General features: G+C 41.9%; 1 protein-coding gene across 2 annotated transcripts in view; it reads left to right on the forward strand.

Annotated features, from left to right (window-relative positions):
* The window catches only part of ror2 (receptor tyrosine kinase-like orphan receptor 2), a 57430-nt gene that overhangs the window by 14294 nt on the left and 15819 nt on the right, over nucleotides 1-27317 (forward strand). For both annotated transcript variants that reach the window (XM_077019638.1, XM_077019639.1), the window contains exon 2: nucleotides 24386-24466. In XM_077019638.1, coding sequence (XP_076875753.1) covers nucleotides 24386-24466 — 81 coding nt within the window. The remainder of the gene's footprint in view (nucleotides 1-24385; nucleotides 24467-27317) is intronic.

The raw sequence follows: 27317 nt of genomic DNA on the forward strand, positions 1-27317 counted from the left end.
ATGGACGCAGTACACCTTGAATCTTTGACATTTTATTTCACGTCCTATTACTCCAAGCGTGTTTTTGTAACTTATCATTAGCGACATCATTATTGATGATTTTTTTTCCATGAACATTTCCATGAACGTTAGGTTGGTTTACACAGGCTGGCTTGTGACCTTTAAGTTTTTTGTTATCCCATAAGCTGCATCTCGCTGTGTGTTTAACACACAATGCCATTGTAACTGTTGCAGAGAGGTTAATGTGTGTTTGTAAACATGTGTCTGTGATGTTGAAATTAAACTGTAGCGGGTGCAACTGTCATATAAAATTGGAAACCTTACATTTTTGTAAAGTTAAGACCAAATAAAAATCCCTGAACCCGTCCCTGTCTGAACCAAACCATCATTTTGATGCACAGGTGTACTAAAAACGATGTGGGAGCAAAACACGTGGATTGTTTGGTGGACTCCGAGGACTCCGAGAACTAAGACCAGCAACACCGCATTACAAGCTGATCGTATCTCTCTATCTCGTTCATTGTTTACAGTATGTCAGAAATGTTATGGCTCTTGCTTGTGGAAAGAATCAGTTCCAGGTTTAGTTCTGTGTTTTGCCAGGAGCTCCACAGGAAACTGTGTTTACTGTACGTGTGAGGCCATTCACACAGCTTTATGGCTGCTTTGTGAACTTAGTAAATAATTTTTTGTGATCCGGATTACATTTCTGTATTTTCATTGCAAGCCATATGCCCAATTATACTCTTTTTCATCCACACGAGAGTCTGGGAAGTCTGGGATTTTTTTTTAAGGATTTTGTAAATGTCCTTTCTGCCCTGACCGCAGAACAGACTTGTGGTTTTGCTCCCGGTTCCTGGAGCGTGCCGGGGTTGTGGGGACAGGTTAGAGGGCCTTGAGGACCAAGACTTGGATCTACAGACTCCTGAGCCAATTCAATAAGGTTTACATTAACATTTTATTAGAAGACAATAATTCCTACAGTTATACACAGTGTGACTGTTATGTTTAAAAAAACAGGACCATGTATTAACAGCAAGCTGTTAATGGATATTTAGTTACAGCTCCTGTTTATGTAAAAGTAAAAAAAAAAATTATCGTTCATTATGTCTCGTGTATTATGACAAAATTATAAAGGTCCTGTCAAGCCAGCCAAAAGATTCAAACCAAAAGGCTTTTATTATGTATTCTGAGAATATCATCAATGGCAGAAAATCAGTGAATCGAAGGATCCCAAGTGGCTGAGCGCCCAAAAGGTTTCCTTTTAGGGGTCTAATCAGATCACAGATGATCTTGTATTGCTGTGTGTGTGTGTGTGTGTGTGTGTGTGTGTGTGTGTGTGTGTGTGTGTGTGTGTGTGTGTGTGTGGGGACTGGGTCCCATTTTTACATGCCTGTTCTGCCAGTGAACGGTTGTTCTGCCTAATTCTCTTTCATTGCAGCAGCAGCAGTCTGTCATTTTTAATACACTGCAGCCATTAAAGGCAAGCAAGGCAGGTTTATTTATATAGCACATTTAATACACAAGGTGCTTTACAATAAAAAATTTTTTAAAGATGATTGATTTAAGTAGGAATTAATGGGGGAAAACTAAAGATACAATTGAATATTGCAATTATGAATGATAAACAAATAAAAAATGTGATATTTGAAATTATTTTTTGCAGCTGTAGTGAAAAGCAGAGGGTCACCACACAGTAGTACACACAGCAGTACACACTTTAGTATAGTACTGTTCACTCGTCTTAGACCACCATTAGATGTGTTGTTTTAGCAATGGTATAATGATAGTGCTGGTTATAGACTGAATGGAGGGGGGGTAGCAAGAGAGAGGAAACTCCTTGTTTTTTAATACTGTATACAAATATATATCTTAAATTATTACATACACAATGAGATACCATTCACCGAATCTCATGTCATTGGCAAACTGAAATAGAGTTCATATGTTGTGGACCAGACACAAGACACGCCCACTCCACCCAGGCTCATTCTTCGAGCAGCCTGATGTACCGATATGTGAAAGCGATAAATCAGCCCTCTGAAACCCTGCAGACCCACAGGGCCCGGTTCCAAGGTATGTTAGAATCTGGCCCAAATCCGCCGCTCTCCCCCCCTAATCTGTCTGGATAACGCCTGCACGAGATCCTGCTCGTTTGCCATTGGCCCCTTTCCTCGTTAGGTAAACTGAAGCAGCTGTTCACAGGGCTTGACCCATCAGCGTACAGACGGTTGCGTAAATATGACCGTCAAGACCCCTCGTTTAGACTGGGTAACACCTGAGCTGCTACAAAGCTCCGCAAATACAAGGTCTGATTAAGGCAGCGCTGGGTTAAACCCAACAGGACGTTCCAGCCCAGGGCATAGCAGAACCGTACTGCTGACTGTGGGTTCCCTTCTTGTTTTTATTAGTGGTGAGTTTACTGGATGTGCGGGGACTACTTTCATGATAATTTAGTTGCAGGAAAGGGCACAGTTGCTTGGTAAGAAATGGTAAAATGGAGAGCACAGATCTCTCAGCTCAGTTGATGAAGGACCTCTTTCTGAAATGTCCTGTTTCTCAGGAAACTGTGTTTACTTCACTACAAGGTTTAATATCCCTACATATTTTACTAAAGTACACTGCAGTTACTCACCTGGAATCTTTATATTTGGCTATATATATTCTGCTGTTTGTTTTACGGTGTCTACTGGACCACTTTGCAAAGTTTATTTTCCAGGTAGTTTTGAAGGCCTGGCTAGCCGACCAAGTAGAGGAGGATGGCGAGTGGCAGTAAACACCCCTGCGTATGTGTCCACCGCGAGGCCGTTAACCAGACCACACTAGGTCAGCCAGCCCACGTTGCACTTGCCATCACGTCTCCATGGTGATTTGCTCTGAGCGCATCAGCTGTGCCAGGACGAAGGTTCTTATTCTTTGGCGTTTCCTGCTTCCTCATTTGAGCATGAGATCAGTACAGGAGCCTGTGGTTCACCCTGTGGGGCTCGCCACCAGCAGTCGTGGAAATAACATTTATGACATTTAGCAGATGCTCTTATCCAGAGCGACTTACAAAGTGCTTTGCATCCGATCACAGAATTCATCCTAGGAAATAGTACGGATAGGCCAGAATTCAACATTCCATTGAGTCAGACTACTACTAAACTACAGGAGTCAATGTCATTACAATGTCATTACTCCCACCCAACCCCCCCAACAACCATGGGCTTTGAACAGTTTTTTAAATTTTATTAAAAACAAGTAGGCGAAAAACACAAGGACCCATTCGTTTTTGACCGTTTAACACTTCATCAGAAGAAAGATCTCCATTGAGGAAACTCCGAGCAACAGCTCAATGGATTAGCCTTCTGCTAATCGGTGGTTTAGCCTTCTACGTGTCCAAATCCTTCAGATAGCAAAACAAATAACCTTCTAAGGAGGAAGTCTTTATGGTCTAGATTTGTATCTTAATTTAAGATGACAACACATAGGATATTTTAACCTTTCTCTCCTTTTGAGATTAATTGCTTAATGAGCACTGATCTGGGATTAGTGAGTTGTTTCTGCTCAATCTGAACACCTTAACACTGTTATGACAAGAGCTCATCAAATAAACACCTACTTTATGAGATGACCTTTGGAATGGCATATTGGACATCTGATTAATGCTGCAATTAAAAAGCAGTTTGCTAAGGTAGAAATAGCATCCAGATGTCCTGCTGAGAAGAACCAGATCTGAGTTTGAAAGGGAGTCTCAAACCCCCTCTAAAACAGAAGTAAAGCATTGCAGTGGATCCCATACATAAAGACCCATTTTGTGATCCACAAAATGTGGATTTATTCTGCCATATGTTGTTCCTGTTTAGAGGTTTACTTCAAAATACACGATGAGCTTAGATTGTTTGATTTAGCATCGGTAATCGAAAAACGGCCCTGTATTTCCTGCATGTGCTGTAGCATCCTTATCCACATTACCGTGATATCCATCAAGCCACTGCTATCGTGGTATTTTCTCCATTGTCTACACTACAAGTAATATTTCCCCTGGCTGTCTTTTATTTCCCAGCAGCAAAAACACATTTTTACAACCTTTGTGAAGAATGGAGATGTGCACAAAACACGATGTACCCAAGGCCCGTCTTTAAAAGCTGTTCTTCACAGGAGAGACCTCACTACCTCCACACTTGACTCGTGGTGTGGGTTTCAAAGCACTTAGTTCGCTTGTTTTGGGGACTTTGCTTTAATCTCCTGCTTATTAAATCCCTTTCTGAGATCACAGGCTTGGCTGGAGTGTGTTACCTGGTGGTGTGTATCCAGGACATGTTTGGCACATTGTGGTTTGTACATTTCGCTTTCTCATTAGAACTGATCATGCGTCACATCTGCTGGCCTCCCGTCTGTTCTGATGCACACTGAGACGTGTTGGGACTGATCCCAGAACAGCTATGCTCGCATCCAACAGGTGGTTGAGATTCCCTCCTAATCCGTGTCATACCAACCCAATCCCACATGTATATGCGAGCACTGGACCCCTGGGATGTTTGGAGAGGCTGTAAACTTTGTGAGGTGCAGAAGGATACACAAGAGAAGCCTTCTGAGCTTGAGGAGGCATGTTCAATGAAAACAACCGAGAGCGGCAAATCCATACCACAGAGCTGACCACAGAGCTCTGTGTATATGGAAAATGAAATAATTATGATATTACACATAACATAAACCTGAGGGTTGGGGGATTGTTTATCCCAGTCCTGGGTATCATCATGAAAGTTCAGATAGGAGGGATGTAGTGTTAACACTGATAAATTTAAACGCTGGTGTGTGGTCTGCTCAGTGTGTATGACCACCAAACCCTTCTTGGTGGTTAGGCAAGGGTTTGTTTTTTAAACAAATATATTAGTTAAGAATTGTATTTACAAAGTACTCTGAAGGTATACTTCCAAAATCTGTCTGATGAAATGCGTGCACCACTGGCATAGGGTAATCAATCTGGTTTTCCAGGGCCAAAAGGTGCTTACTTCAGGGCCAAAAGTGAGGTGGAGGTGGGCAGGAACATGGCCATTCACAGGGGGTGGTGGAGGGCTTGGGCGGGGGGTGGTTTGGGGGAAGGGGGTGAGTGGCTTGAGATGACGTGGCTTGAGATGGAAGGCAACAAAGAACAAAGAGCCCTAAAGGGGAAAGTGGGGGTAAGGGGGGGGGGGGTAAAGGAGGAGGAGAAAAACACCTATTGAAAAGTACTTTTAGCAGGGAGAGAGAGAGGTAGAGGAGAGGGATGAGGCTAACCAGACGGCCCTCTCCTGTGCCCCCCGTAGATGGAGCGGTCTGGTCCTCCTTTGCTCAATGGCCTTATTCATGGCCAGGGCTGTGTGCTGCAGGAATGCAGCTGTAGCAGATATTACCTTGGACTCGAGTCATGGCTGTATAGCAGTAATTCCAGCACTAGGAATTTATATGCGTAATGATATTATTAACTTAACCTGTCCTAAAGACTCAGTTCTCATGGTGTCCTGTAACTGCAGAGGCGGCATTTATCATAGCTGCAGCAGACGCCGTTGAAAATGAGTGTATTCACTAAAGTGTGCAACCATTCACTGCGTTACCTTTTAGGTAACCGAGTCCTAGGGTGGCTATGAAACCGCTTTGATGAATTGCGATTATGACTTGTGTTCTAGCTGGAAGTATAGTCCAGACAAAGCACTTCCTTTCCCAGAGCTGTTGCGCTGCTCAGTGGGCCCGGTATCTTCAGTTATGTCCTGGTTCATTACTTATGTTTATTGAAAGTAAGAGCAGAGGGAGGGTGAGGAGATGTGGGGATGTTTGAGGGCTCAGGCCCTTTTAAGTTTAATTGCAGTTGTTCACAGACAGTAAAGACTTCCTCTGGTGACTTCTAGACCATAAATGCTTTCCTACAACTTTAGCCTTGTGATCCCCCCCCCCCCCCCCCCCCCCCCCCCCCAATCCGTAACTGCATGTCCGAATGCAGTATGTGGTATTCCGGCTTAGGCAGGGTGAAATTGGAGGAAAGGGGGCCTTATCTGATTTGAGTCTGGGGTTATTAAATTCAGGGAGAGACAAGTTAAAAGTAATGTGTGTGTATATATTTACATTTACATTTACATTTATGGCATTTAGCAGACGCTCTTATCCAGAGCGACTTACAAAAGTGCTATGCAGTTGCTTGGAATCTCCAAGGTAGAATAGATAGTCCTGAACACAAGGTACTCTAAGCTGGAAAAACCACTAGACGAAAGTCAAATGATGCCTAACAATTATACCTGAATATACACATCCCCTGAGATAAAAGACAGTAACAATTCCTATAACCCAATTATGTACAATACCTGAGGAAAGAGACGATAAAGTACATTAGACAAAGCATCTATATATATATATTTGTATACATCTACTTCTGAATATGTATGTTAAATCTATGAAGGTTTATGGTGATATAATGAGAGAAATTGTATTGCGATTCATATGCTATATATTTATTATTATTATTGTTATATTATTATTATACATGGAAAACGTCCACTTTCTCACCACCTCATTTGTATGTGCAACAAGTCCAGCCCTTTTCTTTACCACTTAATCTGGCATCTATATAGATACAGCATGAGTGCGTGCGTGCATGTGTGCGTGTGTGTGTGCATGCGTGCCCTCACATTTCATGATCAGGCAAAAATGAGAGAATGCAAGAGTGTGTGCGGTGGAGCCAGAGAGGTTCGTCTTTCTCTGCAGGTTTGCATCTGCACCATGTAAGTGGCTGTTTGTGTAGCATTGCTGTTTCTCTAAACCACTTGGAACCATGTTTGTGTAAAGTCAGCACTGCATTTGTGGTGATCTTTAAGTGGATTATGTGAATTAAAGGATCATATACAGTCTATTGAGTCACAAAATACAAACTGGGCCAAATCATTTGGGCTCCAAACCCCAGTCTGTTTAAAAGGTACAATGTAAAACAGTATAACAAAGATCATGTTCAATTAAAAGGATGTCCCTCATAAGACATGCTTTTAACAAGTGTCAAAAAATAACTGACATTGAAATCGGCATTTCATCATTGAATGTGCTACAGTCATGCCAATATTATGCCTGTAGTGTTGGGTAAAAGTCGATGTGTTCTCAGTCTACCCAGGCTTCATCTCCTCACACATCTGCTGAGCACATGGTAGTGCCACAGAACAGGGAGTGGGCGGTCGGGGTCGCACAGAAGGGAGCGCAGGCTCCGTGTAGCCCTGGGACTGATTACTGCTTATAAGGAGCCAGAGATCAAATCAGTCATACAGATGGACTGTGTCCCAAACAAGCACATTGTATAGATTTTGCCAAGCTGAGGGCCTTCAAAATCCATCTGTATTTTGGGACTTTCCTACTTAAAATGAGCCTTTGAACAATTGCTAGATTAGGATTGATTTCCAATTAAGATTAGCCAAAGGAACAAATTTACTGTAGCCAGAAAGTTGTGAAAAAAGGTGAAAAGTGTATATAGGAACGTCATATTGGTGAACATGCAGAGCCCTTTACTGCAGGCCTTCAGTCCAAGTCTGTCTGTGTACGAGTGTCAAGGCGCTCAAGTGGACAACATATGGCTTTGGGATGGCAAGCGTGCTGGCATGTTCCCCTGTTTTTCCCCATGATTGACCCTTCCAGCTCCTCCGTAGTCACGCAGCTCTGGTTCAGATTAGTTTGCTCTCTTCCTCTCACTTTGGTCCGGCCTCAGCGTCACGTAAACTCGAGCAGACAGTCCCACACACAGAAGCCTTGAGACTTTGATCAGTGCCTTCTCCTTTAAGGCCTTCGGATTCTGTTTGATGTTGCCCTCCGTTATGTTTCCCATCAGGCAATGGGGTTTGGTAGTGAAGCACATGTGCATTATTGGAGGAGTTGGGGGAGAAAGAACACAAGGAACGTTTGATTTTGGCTGGGTAATTCAGTTGTTCAGGGGTGGGGGTTTGTTATCCTAAAACTGCTCTTGTAGATACCTTGGGATACAGTTTTTTCCTAAACTAAGGCTAGCTACTATCAGCATTTATCCAGTACTAAAGGCTATAAAGGAGGTCGTGGATCAATGGAGGGACTTTTCATGGTCAATTTCATGGTTGCCAAAACTAGTCACAAAGCAAGTACACTTACACCTGCTTTGGTCCTTGATTCTTTATAGTAACTAAGTCACCCAGAATCAACCTTTGGTACAATGAAATCATAACAATTCTTCACCTGGAAAGGCCTGACCACAGCAGGTAAATGAAGGGGGGACACCTATCATTTCATTTAGAGATGCTCATAATTCTTGTAATGTTACTGTCATTCTATGTTTGAATTTTGTTTTATTTTTGGTGGGTGGGCAGCTCTTGGATTTGATTTGTGAAAACACTGTGTGCAAAGAAAATATATTTTAAAAGCTGCTACATAATCCAGACTAAGCTAAAGTTTGCACAAAAGCGATACATGTTTTACAATACATACAGTCATGAACTGTGTATTGAAGTATATAATTTTTCCAATCGTCTGTGACCCATAACCAAATATGGTGTGACTGGGCTCATATTGTGTCATGATTTGAGGTGGGCTCAGTCTCATGCTTGTCTTTGCTGAATGGATGTTGAATGTTTGAGACATACCATCTGTCCAATATTTTTTACATACATCAACAAAGTTTTCTGCTTTCCTTTGATGTTTTACTCATTCCATCTTGGCCGTCATCTGGAGGGTTACACGTAATAAGAAACTGCTTGATAGAGAATATATATATATATATATATATATATATATATATATATATATATATATATATATATATATATATATATATATATAGGCTATATATATTCACTGTAAATTGAGGAGTTTCCCAATTTGAATATAACAGGTCTTTAATCAAATATCCCAATAACTGTTCGACTGTTTGAAGCACAGATGTGTGTTGAGTTTGAAGTAGGAGCATATTAGGAGGCATAACTACACCATAATTAGACCAACATTTCCAAGGCCTTAGTGGTGACTGTCATTTGGTCTTGTCAGGCTAACAACAGCTTTGAGTGTCCTGTGAATGACTTCATGTCATTACTGTTTTTTCCCCTACTTCTGTTTGGGTTTTTTTTTCACTAGTCTGTGGTCAGAGTGGTTCATCCTATTCCAGTGTGCTTGGATATGTGGCACTTGAGGTCTGTTTACAGATGGTTTTATTCATGTTGATTTTGGTTTATGCCACGCCAAAGTTGTTATTTGTACATTTGTAGGGTCTTGCACTCCAAAAGACAGTGATTCATGTGGCACCAAGATAGGCAAGTTTGGCTTTTCCACAACTGGTAGCCAGGCATCACTAAAACACCCCACACATGTCATACAGGCAAATACTCAAACCACTGGGAAATGTTAAAAGTACCGAATATCCACTGTGTTTGGTTGAGAACAAAAAAAGAAAACGTTTTTTTTATATATATTTGACTCTGTGCTATCTGGCACCAGAACTTAAGAGCTGCTTAAACCATCATTGCCTCCAAAGACTTTTGGGAATGCATCCTAATTGTCCAGTATTGCAGTTGTTTGGAAATACCTTGTAACCAACAAGATGACGTGAAAGGCAATCAAACAATACATAAGAACAACTTTGTAGTCACATCACTGGTGTTTTGAAACCACCTCCATGGTGCAATGCATCCCATGAGCGGAGCAGGCCCCTCCCCTCTCCTCCCACTACCGTGTAGCATTTGGATGGAGCTTGGAGAGAAATTTTATTGGCAAAAAATCTAAAGAGATCACATTAGAAAAAGCAAAATGTGAGAGAATTTTAGCCATTTCCATGCATGTATGCCAGAACGTGAGTGTGTGAAAAACGCTATAAAAGAAACCTGTCCAGGCAGGAAAATGTGCTGAAAAATGAAACTCCCAAAAGGGAAAGCAGTGATTGGTTACTTCAGCTTCAAAATGGCAAGCAGTGATTGGTCAGTTTTAGCTTTAGTTGGTTTACAGTTATTCCTTGACCATCTGTCTTAGAATTATATGTAAATGCAAATATTGATCAGGCTATCATGAAACTAAGAAATCACAACAAATCAGTAAAAATGTACTCTTATGAAAGTTCCCAAAACCCCAATCCTATAGTCATTATTTCATTTCATATCCCATATCCTGATATACAGAACAAAATAACAAAAATGTGAGTGTGTAGCCATCATTACACACAAATGGTGTAGTTCTTACTTTGTAAAACGTAATCTCACTTTTTAGTTTGATATATATGTAACTGCATACTCTTGATGACAACAGAGGTAAACTGGATCATTTTAAATATGTTTTATACAAAAAACTAAAGACTGCTTTTCATAACTTTGAAAAGAAGACACAACAAAGCTTGATTGGCCATCATTGTCCCCAGGTAAACCGGCAATGATTGATTAGGCTCATTTAAATGGGAGAAGAATGGACTTATGTAATGGAAATGGTTCCTCTGATATGTCCTCCATCTTTACCCCAGATCTCCCTCCCCCTAGACATTCAGTAGAGCTGTTGTCATTCCAGGGCTCTAAAAAAGTAAAAGGCCCCTCAGGACTTTGTCCACTCGGTTGGAGGCAAATTGCTCCACCACTGTGACTCGATGGTGCTTTTAAGGTTTATCCGCCTACCCCACAGGCCAACCTGGCCAGGACTTACAGATACTAAGTATTCAAAAGAAAACAATAATAAGGTTCTGTAAGTTTGATTTTACAGAACAATACAGATCATTTAATTGAATAAGTTTATTTTCTTGTGCTTTTTTTCTAACTTTGTTGGGTATAAATGTGTTTCTTTTTCTTTAGAAGCTAGTTTATATGGTATAATGATATCAATCTACTCAAATTAGTGCACAAAACAGTGATTAATTTACTGGCATACCACATTAAAAACACAAGCTTGTGTGGTAAAAGCACTTTGCTGCTTCATGTAATTGAAAGTGTTTGGCAACAATTTGAGAATTTAAATACTCTGTCTGAAGGGAAACCTTCAGCCTTTTGAGCCGTGTTTTCTTAGGTGCGTTGATATTGACTTTGACTTTGAGACACAACTGACACTAACTGACTTTTTTTTTTTGCCAGTGCATGTTTACAAACCATCTGGTCACAAACTGTCCCCTGATGGTGTTGAGACTCCCTCATCCCCTGGGGCACCAGGGGAGCACGGATCCAGCAACAAACACAACTCCGTGCCCTTTTATTTTGGTCTTCCTGGAATGGCGTGTAATTTACAGCTTGATACAGACTAGGCTTGTCCCGATCCGATATTTGGATCGAATCGGCCGCCGATATTTGCAAAAAATGCGTATAGGATCAGCAGGCACGAGAAAATGCCGACCCAGTTTTTTTTTTTTTTTTTGAAAGTGCGATTCAGGCTTTCCAGCGCACCCATTTAGATAATCCATTCCAGTTTTTGCTGTGTTTTCGCCAGTGAGAGTAAAATCCGGTCTGCATTTTCCAGCACACCTTCAGCACATGAGCATAGCATCTCCCCAATTTAGCTCAGTGGCATCTCCTAACCACAAAGACGGCCATGTAAATTTGAAGTTATCAGTAAAAATGTCAGTTGTGTGGGATTATTTTACCTTAAAGGACGAAAAAGATGAAGAGGTAGAGTGTAACCTATGCCACAGTAAAGTCAAGTGGTGTGGTAAAGCTGTAAGAACTTTTAATATAACCAATCTAATCAAGCATTTAGCGAAATACCACCATAAACAACATGAAGAGTTTCTAAAGAAAACCGAAGACAAAAAGAAAGGTCCTACACAACTATCACTGGCAGAAATGTTTGCGAAATTATTTACAATATTATTTGCACTTATGACTTTTTAAGCCTTGGTTTACTGATGCCATTTCTGTTTGTTATTTATTATTTTGTTTATTTTGAGTTTATTAATTGCTAAATAAACAGGTCAGTTGCTCCTTACCAACCATTGTGTATTATTCAAACATATCTAATTCAGCTGTCTACTTGTTATCAAGAGTAAAACGCTTTTCAACATGAGTTTGACAACAAAGTAAGTTGGCTAAATAACTTTAAACTTTAACATGTGCTCGGATAGGCCGGTATTGGTATCGGCCAATATCGGTATCGAATCGGAAGTGCAAATAAATATCGGTATCGGATCGGAAGTTCAAAAAGCTGGATCGGGACATCCCTAATACAAACCATAGGTGAATCACAGACTCATGGTCCATGAGGATCTGAATTCACTCCCTAAAAGAAATAAACAAGAAATTTACATATGGTACAGTACAGATGCAGAAGGCAACCTGAATTAATGACCAGTGGTAGAAATGGAAATGTTTAAAATGGCTCTTAATCATAGATTAAACCTGTTTTGAGCAGTAAAGCGTTGTTGGCGCTTCTTGGAGCAGATGCCTTGTTAACCCGCTGGTGTGTTTTGACCTACAGCAGCGTATACAATCGCCACATAGCAATAGCATGAAAGACAAGATGTGGGAACAGGACAAACATTTATAATACATGATCAAAAAACCATCTGAACAGCCTTTGTGTGTATATATAGTCCTCTTTAATGCAGGAACCACAGTGCTCCTCTGGTTATCTCTCGAGTCACTCAGACGAGCCGCACCACTGGGTTTCTCTCTTCCTGTGGCTTTAGCAGCGAGACCTTGCTGGTCATCTCACTGCACTTTGTCCGTGCCCGCAGGCTGCCCAATTCCTATAGAATCAAGGAATTATGGATTTTCTCTAGATTTATGGAAAATAATCACCTTGATTTGTCATGTTTTTTTAGTACCTCCTGCCCACACACACACACACACACCTTAACATCAGCCAATGTACTCGTTAACTATATCACCACTCGGAGCTCAGCAAATCAGGATTTACAGTGTGTGCTTTCACATGTCCCTTCGTCGTGGTGTTTTGATGGGGGCAGTACAGTAGAACACGGTGCAGTCCAATCAAGCTAAATGTTGTACTTGTGTGAATCTATTGAGTTGTGTTGTGAAGATCGTGACCTCTGCAGAGCATGGGTGTGTGGTCTAGGCCCAGAGGCTAGACCCCTGACAACTTTCAAACGATGAAAGACAGTTTTCCACAGTAGTCTGCATGAGCAAGTTTAGCCACGCATACAAGAACTTTGCTGCATTCTCATGTTTTATACCCAAACCTGGCTGAGTAAATGTGTGCCAGTTCTCTTTTTACAAACTTTAAATCAGTTTCTTTTACCCCTACAAGGAAACATATATTTACACAATTCTCTAGTGCCTCTTAGCTCAGTCAGGTTGTGTTTTCAGAGAGATCGTCAGTAAGGGAGCATAACTTTAAGGTTAGCATGCATGTCCCAGTAGAGACCAACTTGTGTAAACAGAATTTGTCTCCTTTTGTAAAGTAAACCTATAGACCGGCAGAAAAATCGGCCAGTGGCAAACGTGAGTCAGGCCAAGCACTCTTGGATTAACCCAGTCTGCCAACCTGAACTTCTCTTTTCACTCCAAAAAGCACTGGCACAGCCTTAGGCTAAACATCCCACCATTTACACGGGCCTGCCAGAGTTATAGAGTGAGAAAACGTTCTTTGGGGGAGGGGCTGGCAGTGTTTAGGTTAGCTCGATGTAAACCAGTGAGATGTGTTGGAGTTTGCTGATGCTTGGTTAATGTGTGTTTTGTCAGCTTTCCAGTAGGAGCATTAAACACCAAAAAAACACAGTCCAAAAGTTCATGCCTCCTGAGACCAGCCAGCACTGCTGTTTAAACTGGATGTGTGTTAGCATTTTACTTTCAGTACCAACAATGACCAGGTTTCCTTTGGAGTGGTCTGTTTCTTCCATTAAGGGGCCAAAGAGCCTTTTTCTCCTTTGAGGAGTTTTAGTCACCAACACCATTAATAAGTGTATTGTTGATGTCATTACGAGGTTTGAAGGTGTAAGTAGATGCTGCCTTTTTTCTACATAATTGTCAAGGACTACACAGTAAAAAAATTCTTATTTTGCCTTATTGAAAACATGGTGCATAATCATCAAACATGATGTATTTATGTGTTATACAAAACAATTTTTGTCCTAAATATACATGATTGTGGAACGATGTAATATGAGCAATGCATTGCTCCAAACAATTGCTAAATAATACCTACTAGTCTACAAATGATGTAGAGTCGGCGTGCCATCTATGAGACATCTGTAGGAAATGTAAAATCTTAGTCGTGTCAAGGACTTGGATGACGGATGGTGTAACTGCGTTCCTGTGCCCTGTACAATTGGTATCAGGAGCGTTGTATAAATGTAGAGGAGGGAGAAGAATGCACAAAACCTCAGATGAAGCTTGTTACCACTGTATTCCACCTAGAAGAAGTGAAGCCTCGTAGTAACTCAACATGTTATCAGTGTCCCCCAAAGTTTAAGAACAGTGACTTTCCCCAAATGCTGGTTCTCTCTACCAGTGTTGCGAAAAACGCCGTTAAAAATAACGGCGTTAGGTAACGGCGTCATTTTGTCAGTAACGAGATAATATAATTAGTTACTTTTCCTGTCGTTCCAAAGCTGTTTACGTTACTGGTCATTAAAAGCGGTGCGTTACTATATATTGATATATTAACAGTAAACCGAGCGGACCGCTGCCCAGACTAGTGAGGAGTAACAGATCTCGATAGGTCACAGTTCTCGTAACACCTGTTTAACTTAACAAGTCAGTAAGCGATTGGCTAAGGCAGCATTATGATAGCCAATCAGAGCCAGTGTTTTTACACTGACACACGACACAAACGGAGAAGAGGCCGAAATGGCGTCAGGTGCAAGCCGAAGAAAATTTAGCATTTTCAAGGCAATATAAACATTATTTAAGAAAATACTTGAAGTTCCTGAATGTCTACCAGACTGGGTATTTGATTTATTTAATTAAGAATAGAGGTTTTATTGTTAAGTTTACTTCTGTTGTGAACAAACCAGTTGTCTCAGGTTGAGAGAATTTAATTTACTTTCATAGATGTAAATGCTCTTTATATAGTGTAACTGTTTACACTATATATATATTGCTTTTTTCCCAAAGATTTGGGATTTTAAAGGATTTTATCCTGCACTGGTCTGTGGATGTGCAATAAATATCAAAAGTTAAACAACTTTCTGATCTACTCATTTCAACTCACTGTGAAAACTGCTTTAAAAAAACTTAATTAATTGGCATATAACCTTTTTTTAACTGTAACGCAAATAGTTACTTTCCCTGGTAATGAGTTTCTTTTATTATAGAGTAATTCAGTTACTAACTCAGTTACTTTTTTGAACAAGTAGTGAGTAACTATAACTAATTACTTTTTTAAAGTAACGTTCCCAACACTGCTCTCTACAGATATCAATATCTCTGCCATCCCACTCTGAAGCAAATAGGCAGATGGAGGCTCTGAAAGGACAATGTTTAGCTTTGCATTCAAGAAGCTTTGCTAGAATGACAATAGATTCAGTCTGGAGAATGAGACCTTTGATAAGGTGACACATTTATTGTGAAGAAATACTTATTTACATACTCATTTACATACTTGATTCAAACAGTGACCGTTTGTTCCTAAAAAAAACTTCATTCCATTTCATTATTTTATTGCACGAGTCAAATTCTCGGAGGCAGTCGGAGAGGGGAATTCAAATAAAGGAAAGTGTTTGATGTTTTCACCAACACCTCACGTAACATTTTTAGCCTCCTTTGTTTTGTGTTTTGTTGATCTGTAACACTGCTGTTAAAAAGCTACTGATGTTCTGACATAATATGAATCACATGAATAATGATCATTACTAAAATGTGAAATTTCCCGCCATGAGCCACACACATGAGAAGGTCCTTTTAAGGACTGGGCGTTTAGAGTGTAAAGTACTGTGCCATGTACACACTGCCATGGATACACGGTTCTATTTAGAGCTTCAACCTGAGGTCTTGTTTGTTTGTCTTGGATTTGCAGCGAGGAGTAATGGAATAACGACTGAATCTTTTGTTTCCTGCACTATGAGAAAAAAGGTGGAGTGTAAACCCACCATTTCTTTAAATTCTCTGGTTGAGTGCGATCAGATTTAACCTTTTACACACAGTCACAGAGACCAGCATGATCCAGCTGAGTACTGCACCTCTTAAACCCACGAGGTGCCTCTTAAACCCAGCTCTTGTTCACATTTGCTGACCCATTCATGTCTATAGTACACACTGCAGCCGGGAGCCAAAAACAATTTGTGGATTTATAACTGTCATTGCCTCTCTCTGGCTTGCATTCAACACCAGGCCAAAACTGCCTAACATGGTTAACCATAATTCAGATCATCCATCTGGTGCCGTTGACCGTGAATCATGCATTCTTGTGGGCACAAGAAGAATTAAGCCTGTGCAGCTTTTCTCCTCGAATGTTTCCGCAAACCAAGAAATGTGTCCCGTGTTAGAAGCTTAACACCCCCAGACCAGGGGCTTTGTTGCTCAGGTGGTAGCAAATTAAGAGATTGCAGAATGTCACAGGAGGATTGTGGATTAATTTAAACCACTCCTACTTACTTATCTGCCCTACTGGAATCCTGTACAGGAGGTTGAGGGTGGTTTTTTTTTCCTTTCTGCCCTGTTTGTGTCTGCCACCATTACCTTATATGGGCTGCAGAAGAGCTTGAGATTCTTGGACGACCAAAGCCCAGCCATGTTTAATGCACCGCATCAACCCAATGGGACACCATTTTAAGTGGATGTGTAAATCTGTGTATACACATTTGGTACTTCCATTGCTTGAGGTGGTATGGAAAGTTAAAGTCAAATCCAGCAAGTCCACACCACATGGATCGCGGCTCCTTTAGTACATACATGAGCCCTTCAGTCTGTGAGCTTCAGACTCATCTCTTTATTTTCTATTTTGATACAGTGAGATTTCTTAGTTAACTAGGTATTATCTGAAAAGGACAATATTGTCCTTTAAACCAACTTAAGGTTTCTGATTTAAACTTTCCATATGTGTCGAACATCGCCTGTTTTCGCAGAGGTGATCTTGGGTGGATGTTGGGGCCCACTGCTCTTTTGATCTCAGTCCTGCTACACCATCTATGTCCCTTGGGTATTTGTTAGCATGACTGCTGGACCCGGCCCCCTCCCTATTTCTCAGAGGCTCTAGTGGAATTATGATGACTTATGAATGGATACTGGCTGAATTGTTTGTTGGAAAAATGTTCAGTGCGGCCAACCCTGAGTTTCCTTGACTGTAATTTTCAGTAATGGTGAATTTTAAACTGTTTATGCACACCATAACTTATGATGTCTGAACTTATCTACAGTGCTGTGGGAGCCAAGAAAACAACATAGAAAATATGATAACTGTAATTGGTTTAATCTTAGCAAATCGCTGTTTACAACTGCACTGCAACTGTTTAAAAACAAACACTGTTCACTATTGATCTTTCGCTTAGAATTGTTTAATTTTAACTTTATCTTCGTTTTTAGCCAGTAGGCTAACACACTGCATTAAGGAGTGACAAATAACATTTGCTAACTCTTTAGTTTGTGTTTTTGGAAATTGGCTATCAAAAGATGCTTTGGGCCAAGACGACATGTAACTTTGACAGGTGCATTAATTCATTTTGATTATGCATCTATCCTCAATCCCTCCTTAATCTAGATCTAATCTAGATGGTTCAAGACATGTTTTAATGTTATACTGAAAATGCTTACCTGTGCATTCTGAGCCAGATTTCCAGAATAGTCATCAGTCAAAATCAATCAAAAAGCTACTTATAACTTATAAAATAAACTAATCCCTGGCCACCTATCTAAATTTAGTAAAATATTAGTTTAAAAAATCATGCAGCTAGAAGGATGGTGGTTAACCTTATACCATTAGATATAGATTTAAGACATTATTGGGCTTTAAGACATTATTGGGGTTTGATGGGCGCTTTGTGTGGTGCGCTGTGCTATCCTAAACCACGCTCCATGGCCAGACTGATGCTCTACAGTGTAGAACAGGAAGGTGGGTTTCTGGTTGCTGGTAGCTGAGGACTAAGAAACTCTTGTTCTCATGGTCCTACTTTGGTTTTAAGTACTAATAGTTTTTATGCCAGTTTTCTACTTTTCCTACTGTTCATGACTGGTATCCAGAATGATTCCCCCTGAAATTGTATTATATCTGGACTTTTGGTTCAGTTCAAATTATTTATTGTGCAAGGGAAGCCATATTTAAACCATAGTTTTACAACATTACCCAGAAGTGTAATGAACTAGATTGGGTTTAATTACTTGAGGGACTCCTTTGGGTGCTTCATTTAAGCTGACTGCTGTGAAATGTGAGTTGGCTCGTGTGTACGTCGGGTTTTCTTTTTAATTTACTGAGATATAAGTGCACTGCAGTCGACTTCCTTTTGGTGCTTATGACGTAAAACATTCATAGCCATGAAAACCAAATAACCCTTTGGGACGGGGATTGCTGGTCTTTGTTTTGCTTGGTGCTCAATGGGTGATACCCGATATGATTTATAATATGAGTATGTGGTTGGCTGGCTATGTAACTGCACTGCCTTAGCATACAGCCAAGCTAATTATGGTTTAAGGTATACACAAGATAGTATGAGAGGAGACGCAATTTTTGCATTATGTCCTTTTTTTATTCAGTGACCTGTTGCACTTTTATATTTAGCGCCCTTGTTATGACTACCAGGATTCGTGTCGATAAACACAGAGCTAGCCGAGTTGTGCAGTTCATGTCGGTGGAGCTCAGAGGGCTGTTATTATCCCATCATTTGTGTGGAGGATCTGAGGAGTGGAGCTCCAGCACTGCCATGTAATTATGCTCAGGCCACAAAAAAAAATCTGCAGCTTTAGTGAAATCAGCCCATCTATCTCTTTCTTGCTCTCTCTCAATCACTCTCTCAAGGACACTGTGTGTGTGTGTGTGTGTGTGTGTGTGTGTGTGTGTGTGTGTGTGTGTGTGTTTTTAGCTAAACAGCCGCAGCATGCTACACATTCTATACTTCCGGACCTCACTCAGAGACAGCAACCCGACTGCTGCTGTCACACTGGTCTCCCCTCGTGCTGCTCTCTCCCCTCTCGCGCTGCTCTCTCTATCCCTTATTGCACTGCTCTCTCTCTCCCCTCTCCTCTCTCTCTCTTGCACTGCTCTCGCTCCCTCACTCGCTTCAGTTCTCTCGCGCGCTGCTCTCTTGCTTCCAGTGGCAATTGCGATTGTTTTTTAAAGACTCGTTATCAGTCAGGTAAAAGCATGTTTTTGTTGTGAATGACCAGATAGAGCCACCACTAAGCACTGGCTTCAGCATCTCAGACATCAATCACAGCTCCACCATGAAGAAACAAAAACACAAACATATGGAGAGGCTCTCAGCTCCAAACTATTCCATCTCCTGAAGCATGTTTCCAGTTGGCAGGCCCAGCCTTAGCACAGGAGCACTCATGGTGGTCTGCATACAGGTTCTGGCAGCAACTCAGATTTTTAGGTGTGTGGATGTCCTAGACCTCAGGCAAAGCAGTACCATTTCTGCTTGGGTGTTATGAAATTGATTGTGATTGGGTGGGGCTTAGGAGTTACAAATGCCAGATGCCAATCGTCATGCAGAACCACTGAATGTTCCCACCCTCGGTTAGAGGGTCCGGGTCTCCACACTGCAGCTGGATTTGCTTGGCCTATTCTTAAATTGTTTGATGTGATGGACAATTTCCATTAATTGCCTTATGGCAAGATTGACTGTAATTTTAGCATACTGGTCATTACCTGTAGGTATTACATAGTAACAAACAAGGCTTACCCAGAAAATGCATGTATGCCTTTGCCAGGTGTCTGCCTTCTACCATCTGTCACGTTCTGTAGTTTTCATTACATTTGCCCATTAGATAATGCTTGCAGGCTAAGATTATGATAATTTTGACCTTTCCTATAGGCAGCTTATTACATTGTGATAAAAATACTGTTAAAATCCTCGAGCATTCACTTGTATGCACTTGTTTGAACAATCAAGGCTTTGAGACTTTATGTTGGGGTCTGTGTGTGTGTGTGTGTGTGTACGTGCGTGCGTGCGTGCGTGCGTGCGTGCGTGCGTGAGTGCGTGGGTGTGTGTGTGTGTGTGTGTGTGTGTGTGTGTGTGTGTGTGTGTGTGTGTGTGTGTGTGTGTGTGTGTGTGTGTGTGTGTGTGTGTGTGCGCGTGCGTGCGTGCGTGTGTGCGCGTGCGTGTGCACTCCAGTCCAAGGGATACATGCTGGTATTATGTCAACAGAGTGCCACAAGAATAACAGGCCTCGAAAGCTGGCATAAAATGACATCACCTGGGTCATTACAAGGTTCTTATGGGAAATGAAGCGTGTAATTCGGATCTTTGGAAGTAAAGCAAGAGGTTGAGGCAGCAGAATGACACTGACGTACCGGCGCAGGCCGTCACCAGCTAGTCTACGCTGGTGTAATGCTGGGCTGTTGAAGCCCTAAGAAGAAGAAGGCGCCTCTGTTCCACAACGTAATAGAAAATACTAAAAAAGAGTAAACTGGCATTCAGGGACGCTTCTTCCTTCCAGACCAACTTCAAGCAGATTGTGTTTGATTGCTGTATGTCCACACCTGTGGGTACAATTCATGTCCTTGTGGAGTTTGGTGGGTAGAATTGGTAGTAACAAATCAGATACCTTCATTGGAGCACAGATAACTGTAATGTGTACATTATAATTGTACTGTGTTTGCAAAATGTTGGTAGGAGCAACTGAATTAATTTGCTGAATGGGAATGTCCTCTTGCTCTCTTTTGTTTTGTTTTGGGGGTTTTTTTGCATCATTTTTAACAAATTTTTGACAGTCTGTCCTGCTACTCCAAAGTGTCTGCCCTTTATTTCACTTGTTTAATTTTATGATTCTGGCAACCATCTGAGGACAGAACGACCCTCCAGAGGGCATGATGGAGTGTTAACAAGCTCCTACATTTTTGACCTGGCCAAGGGTGCAGTCACTGCGTCACCCAACTCCCCCCCCCCCCCCCCCCCCCCTCAGTGTGGTATGGAGATGGGGGTAGCCTCCTAGCTGTTTGCCATCACCTCCTTACAAGCGCCACAGAGTGGTCTGCTTGCCAACAGTTGCCAGGCAGGCACATGCTGAAAAAAGACAATGCGGAGTGAAAGGCAGCAATTCAGGGGCCCAAGCACAGACTGGCAGGCAGAGCCAAAATCATCAGATCTGCCTCTTGGCCCTGGCTTGCACACTGGCCCCTTTGTTGGTCGTCCTGCACACCCCTGTGTGCTCCCTGCTATAGACGCGCCAAATACAGGTCTGCCTGAAAGGTGGAGAAGGTGGAGAGGGTGAAGCTGTTGTTGTTGTTGTTGATTACATGCGTTTGTTTCTGATGAATTGCTGTGGATTTAAATATTAATTTATTGGTCCATAGGAAGACTGACGTAAAGGAGCATCCTGCATGTTGCATTTAGAATGTATAAGAGAAATTGGTCATAGCATGGTAAATATTAAATATTTATAAATTAATTAATAAACAAAAGTGTTAAACATTAAATATGTATAAATTGATTAATAAACAAAAATATTAAATATTTATAAATTAATTCTAAAAAGGTAAATATTAAATATTTATAAATTAATTAATGAATGAAATAATATTAAATATTAAACACTTATAAATAAATTAATAAATGAACTAAAATGTTAAATACTGTCATGACAAAAGCTGGGTTTTTTTTTTTGTTTTCATACTGAAACCTCTGCATATTATTTATATCCATTTATTCACACATGAAATGATGGTGTTGGTTTAAGAGCTGTGCAACAGAGGAGCTCATTTGAGGAGGTTGAGAGCAGGTTATGGAGTTCCTGTGAACATGTTAACAATTAACAACTCTGTCTTCATTTGTCAGCCTGCTTAAGTATAAATCACCCTGTTTCCCAGCCAAACACCAGTTACTCGTTCATCTTGGTTCTGCTCCTCGGGATACAGCAGAGCACCTTGCCAGGCTTGGTCTGTGTGTTCCCCACCCCAGACATCTTCAGGGAACCGGGATGTGTTTCTGTATGTTTCTAGCAGCATGGCAGCTTGTTCATGACCCAGAGGTGGTAAATTAAGCACTAGAAATTCTTTATCCTGTTTTGCTTTCAAATTGGTGAAATATCATCTGCCATTGCTTGGCTTCAGCTTGCTGAAAGAGGGAGTGTGCACACAGTGTAAACCGAACAATTCTCAGTAGTACTACCTAAACAATGGAATGGCCATTTGATGAGAACAACCTATTATTTTTTGCTGGTTTTGGCTTTATCTGAATCCATTACTTACCTTCCTAGCTCACATATGGATGAGTAACATCTTCTGTCTACATCCCTGTAGACAAACCGTGGACAGTGGTTCAACTCAAACAGCCTGGTAGACAGACCCCTCCATCCAGCAATAACATTCCTAACTGCTTGTAGTCTGATGACTTCTGCAATTTATGAGGGAAAGCTGCCCAACTGATTATACTGTACAAGATATCCTGCTCTGTCAGTGATCTTAATGTGCTCTTAATAACTGTCCTGGTTTTCAAAGTATCATTTAATTGTACTATGAGGAGAGGAAATGTTGATAGTTTTCCTTACATATTATTCCACTATTCCCAAATTACAGATCCGATTTCTATATTGACCTGCTGATGCACTAATGTATACAATATAATTCATGTGCTGGGCCTGGAGACCTTCATTGTGAACCTAAGCAGACTTGGCAGTGGAGAACAGGTTATGTAGATCCCACTGGCAAACGTATGAATTATTGTGGACTTAATAGATACTTGCTGTATGGGATAGTTCACTGCATTGTCAAGATGTATATTGATTGGGTATTCAGTAATGACTGAAGTCATTATGACGGCTTTTTGAGGTCAAGCAGGAAACGCCACCAGTTTTAAAATACGTAATCCCTTACATAATCCGTTTGTAAATACATAATCCCTTGCATATGCTCGATGTCGCAAAGTTCCAATTACTCAGAGAATGCAACGGGAATAAATGTAACGTTCTCGCAGATCCACTACAGATGGCGTGACGTCATCGTCCCCCAAGGTAACGCACGTCTGCCGGATTGCGCAGGACGGTCGGGATTAGCCCTCCTCACCGCCGCTTCATTAATGTGCTAATGGCTCAGCCAGCTGTACATTCCAGCGTGCTGCATGCTAATAGCGGCCTGTGTAATTACGCAGGCGACCTCAGGCAGACCAACTGCATGCCGCCTGCCAGCTCTGGTTTCCGGCTCGCGGGCTCCAAAGCACTTTTATACAAGGCTAACTCGGCTATCGTAAAGATTAGTGGAAAGAAGAATAACAGTGTCTAAATCTTGACTTCTGCGTGTTGATCTTCTTTTATGCCTCCACTCCATCAGACAAGGGGGAACAAGAAAGACGAAAGGACGGAGTCTGGCTCAACTGTTTTAAGAAACAACATGTTATTAGGACTTTAAGTCACCAGGCACAAATTATGCCCCGTCATGCACAAGTGTAGTGATTCCCACCGTGTTATTTATTGTCAAAAGGAAGTCATCCTTCAGGGTTAAATAAGAATGTAATTAGCATGTTATTGCATATTACATTACACAAACATCAGCTCCGTTGCTGTCGCTAGCGAGAGGTCATCGTATGCTCACACTCTAGTTAAAATAGTCACTGCTGGTTTTGGATAGAAAGCCTTGTTTCTCTTTCACAACCCTTATCCCTGCCTCTTAGTGTCTTCATAATTAACTGAATTGGAGGCGGGATGCCTTAGATGTATCAGAACCGTAGTAGTCTACTAGACGTACTAGACAGTGTGGCGTTTTATGATTAATCGGCCGGTACTTTGGACACCGTTGTGGGCATGAGCTCATCTGTTTCTAAATTCCTGTTCTTGGCTGTGCCCCTTCTCATCAGAATCAGAGGGCTTGGAAGGTGGTTTTGAATTTGCTAAGCATCTGTGCTTTATGAAAATGTTCTTCTGTAGGCTCATTGGCTCAATCTGTCACAAAATCCCTTTTCTGTGGGTGACGTCCTGTTTCAAGAAGCCAGATTTGTTTTGATTCTGGAGTTAAAACATATTCTACATGTTTCTGCTCATCGCCTGTCTGGCCCTCAAATTTATTTCCATAGCAGTCACTTTTGTTTTTGCAGATGTAGTGGTGACCCATACCGTGTAGTAGGTCTGGTCTCAAAGGATTGCTTTTAGAATTGGATATGGACATTTCATGTACTTTCTTGTTAAGTGACTGTACTTGTGCATGTCTGTCTGCTGTTGAAAAGTCAGAGAGAGGGCAGGAATATTTCTACTTTATCAAAGTCAGGATGGTCGAACCTGGAGCACTGGGTGAATTGATTGACAGATCATAGAGAGATCTGTATCACCAGATCGCTCAACACGTCCTCATAATTCAGAAGTGCATCTTCCAGGTTGCAGGTCCAAGGTTGTGACAACAGGAACCCTCTAATGTTCCCTCTGTATGTCTTCCACAGTGGCCGATGTGAACCTCTCAGAGTCTGGGGAGATCGAGCCATTGGCCGAGGCCCAGAGTGGAGGTTTGCCAACAGCTGAAGGTACAGTAACAGGATTTTAATTCATCCACACAACCCCAGCCACGTTTTATCATGTGGACTATGTAGGACATGCTACATTTAAGCTATGTGCTGCCAGCTAAATTAGCACTCACCTGCTTACCATCAACAGGACTAATTGTCTGGTTTATGTTTTCTTTTATCTTCATTAGGGAGTAATCGTTTACTTAAGGGTTGCTTTTTGAAGATGGCACCTTTGGGTTTCAGGACAGAATATTCCAGAGCCTTTGGCATATGCTCAGTCTTCATGCTTGTTAACTTAACCTCTCTCGGCCTTAACTGTCAGCCTCCTGGTGCTTCTCAGTCCTTCCAGAATCTTCTCTGTTCTCACTTAGCTGAAGTGCCCAGGTGATTCACTAGTGCACAGGGACAGTTACAACTTGAGTCTCAAAACACCAACATTTCCCTCAGTTAAATTTCAGTCTAAGGACACGCTTGACTAGTCTGTGATTACAACCTACGGAAGTAATTAACCTCAACTAAAGCATTAGCTCTGGTGGGTCTCTCTTCCTCCCATAACACTGACACAGGTCCTGGAGGCGAAAACACCCCCACCCTCATCCCCCTACACAGCCGCCAAGTCAACCTCAACAGTACTGACAACCGCCGGCCCTTTGGGCCACACACGTCCACGCAATGAAGAGAAATAATGACTTTATGAACATTTATAGTCTGGTTCTGGACATCAAGCTTTATAGGATGGCCTCGAGTGAAGATCTGGATCTTGATGTATGGCTTAAAGTTGTCATGCAGGGCCCAGAGCTTTTCTACACGCATAAATCATGCAGAAAGGAAATCGTACCACTTCACCCTGCCAGAGCTGCTTAACAGCAGAGCGGGAGAGTGGAATGCTCCACTGTGGAGGGTTATTTTGATTGGCTGATGGGAGGGGGGGGGGTGTCTGGGGACGAAAGCGATCAGGAAGAGTTTTTGAAAATGACCACAAAAAAGACAAAACAAGCAAGGAGAAGTGTGTCTCAAACCTGTACTTTTAAAAAGTAAAGAAGAAAACCAATGATGAAGTTGCTTGACACTCACTAAGTTGGAGATTTTGAAGGCGCGGGATCCGTCCTGCTGTGTCTGTTTAAATTTGAGATTGTTCACATTTTTACACGTTGTAGCAGACCAGGCAAGCAGAAGAGGTCATTTTACATACGCACGCCTGTCACTGCATCGGTGAATCATTGTCACTCAGTTGTGACTTTGCTCTCCGTCTATTTCCTGGATAGTTTTAACATCTTGCATGGCCATTTACGCAGCTAAGTGTTTGCTGGCCTGGTAGAAGAGGGGACAGTGTTTAAAGAGGAGGCAACGTCTCTGGACTCATTTACAGCGAAAGTGTAGAATCGATCGGCCTTTCTGGTCCCCAGCACTCTAACGCCAGCGATGTGACACCTTCTGGGGAGTTTGGCTTGTGGTCAGTATTGTTGATGGAGAATACCCTGTTTCAAGGCATATAAATCTCAGCAGCTAGAAATGTAGTTTGTCTCAGTGCCTCGGAGAAGGACAAACAGTTGTGAATCATCTGTGAGCATGTTTTTACCACACACACGTTGTTTGATGAGGACAGTGTGTTTGTGCATACAGTCCTTGGATGTAGTTCAGAGCAAGTGATGTTGCTTTGACGTTTGTTGTTGGTACACCAGTTGCCCGTACGGCCCTGAGCTGGGGTCTTGGAGGGGGGGTTCTGGGCTGCACAGGCTTGTTGGTGCCGCCCACATTGCTTATCACCTTTCATCATGGCTGCCCACAAAAGGCCAAACTCACTCATGCCTGTCTGCCAGCTCCTCCAGCTGGAACCAAAACCAGGAGAAGCACAGAGTCCCCCAAATGGATCAAAAACAAGATGAAGGAAATCTGATGGAGAGTGCCCGACATGGGGATAAGAGAGACCGCGAAGAGAGAGAAGGAAAGGGAGAGCGAGGAGAGACACAGATAGAAAGAGAGAATGGGGAACGAAAGAGAGACGGAGACAAAAAGAGGGGCCGCATTCCAAAAGGCAGGCCAAGACACTTTAATTAAACATGCAGGCAATGACATCATCTGTTAGCTCTCCTCTGTGGTGATGGGCACCGTTAGTGGAGTTTCCATTGCGTCAGGTCTGAGGCTGTCTCAAGCCAGGGTAGCGCAGCCATTTCAAGCGCGCTCTCGTGTAGTTGGTGGCCTGGCTCTGCCCTCCATGTGCATTCCTACACTGGACCAGTCGACTGTAAATTGCACTGGACCAGCTGAGGTGAACACGAAGCTACGTGGGTCTCCTGGCATCCTTCGAATGAATCTTAAAAGTGAAACTCTGACATTGGCAAATGCCCTGTCTATGCAGAATAGGTTTGCATGTTCTGTGGTAGCATCTAAATGCTTTTGAGAACTGCATTAAAATATTTCACCCAATGCGTGAGGTTGTTTTTGCCAACGCCATTTATTGTTCCCCCCCTCAAAAAGGTTTGATTTCACAATTCTGAGTTTGTTTTATTCACTGGCTCTGTTGCAAAAAAGATGTCGAGTGCTAGGGGTTCCTGTGAATATTAGCGCAGTGCCTCTCCCAGGCATTTCTGACATCTGTTTCTTGTGTTGTGCAGAATCAAAGCAGGCCTAATTGCATTAGCAGTCATTTAGACGGGGTAGCAGAGTGTGTGCGTGCATACGTGTGTGTCCAGATCTGGTTTTACTATATCAGTCGGCCACTAAACACGGACGGAGCTCTTCTGCTTTCCCCGCGTTTCCCTTTCCTTTCAGATCCCTGCCTGTGCCACCTTTTCAGGGCACAAACTACGCCATCCTGAAGTTGAAACAACAGGTTGGAGCTCGTCCCTGTCCTGCTCTCGTTGTCCTG

Source organism: Brachyhypopomus gauderio, chromosome 10, assembly GCF_052324685.1.
Source record: "Brachyhypopomus gauderio isolate BG-103 chromosome 10, BGAUD_0.2, whole genome shotgun sequence".
Taxonomy (NCBI): Eukaryota; Metazoa; Chordata; class Actinopteri; order Gymnotiformes; family Hypopomidae; genus Brachyhypopomus; species Brachyhypopomus gauderio.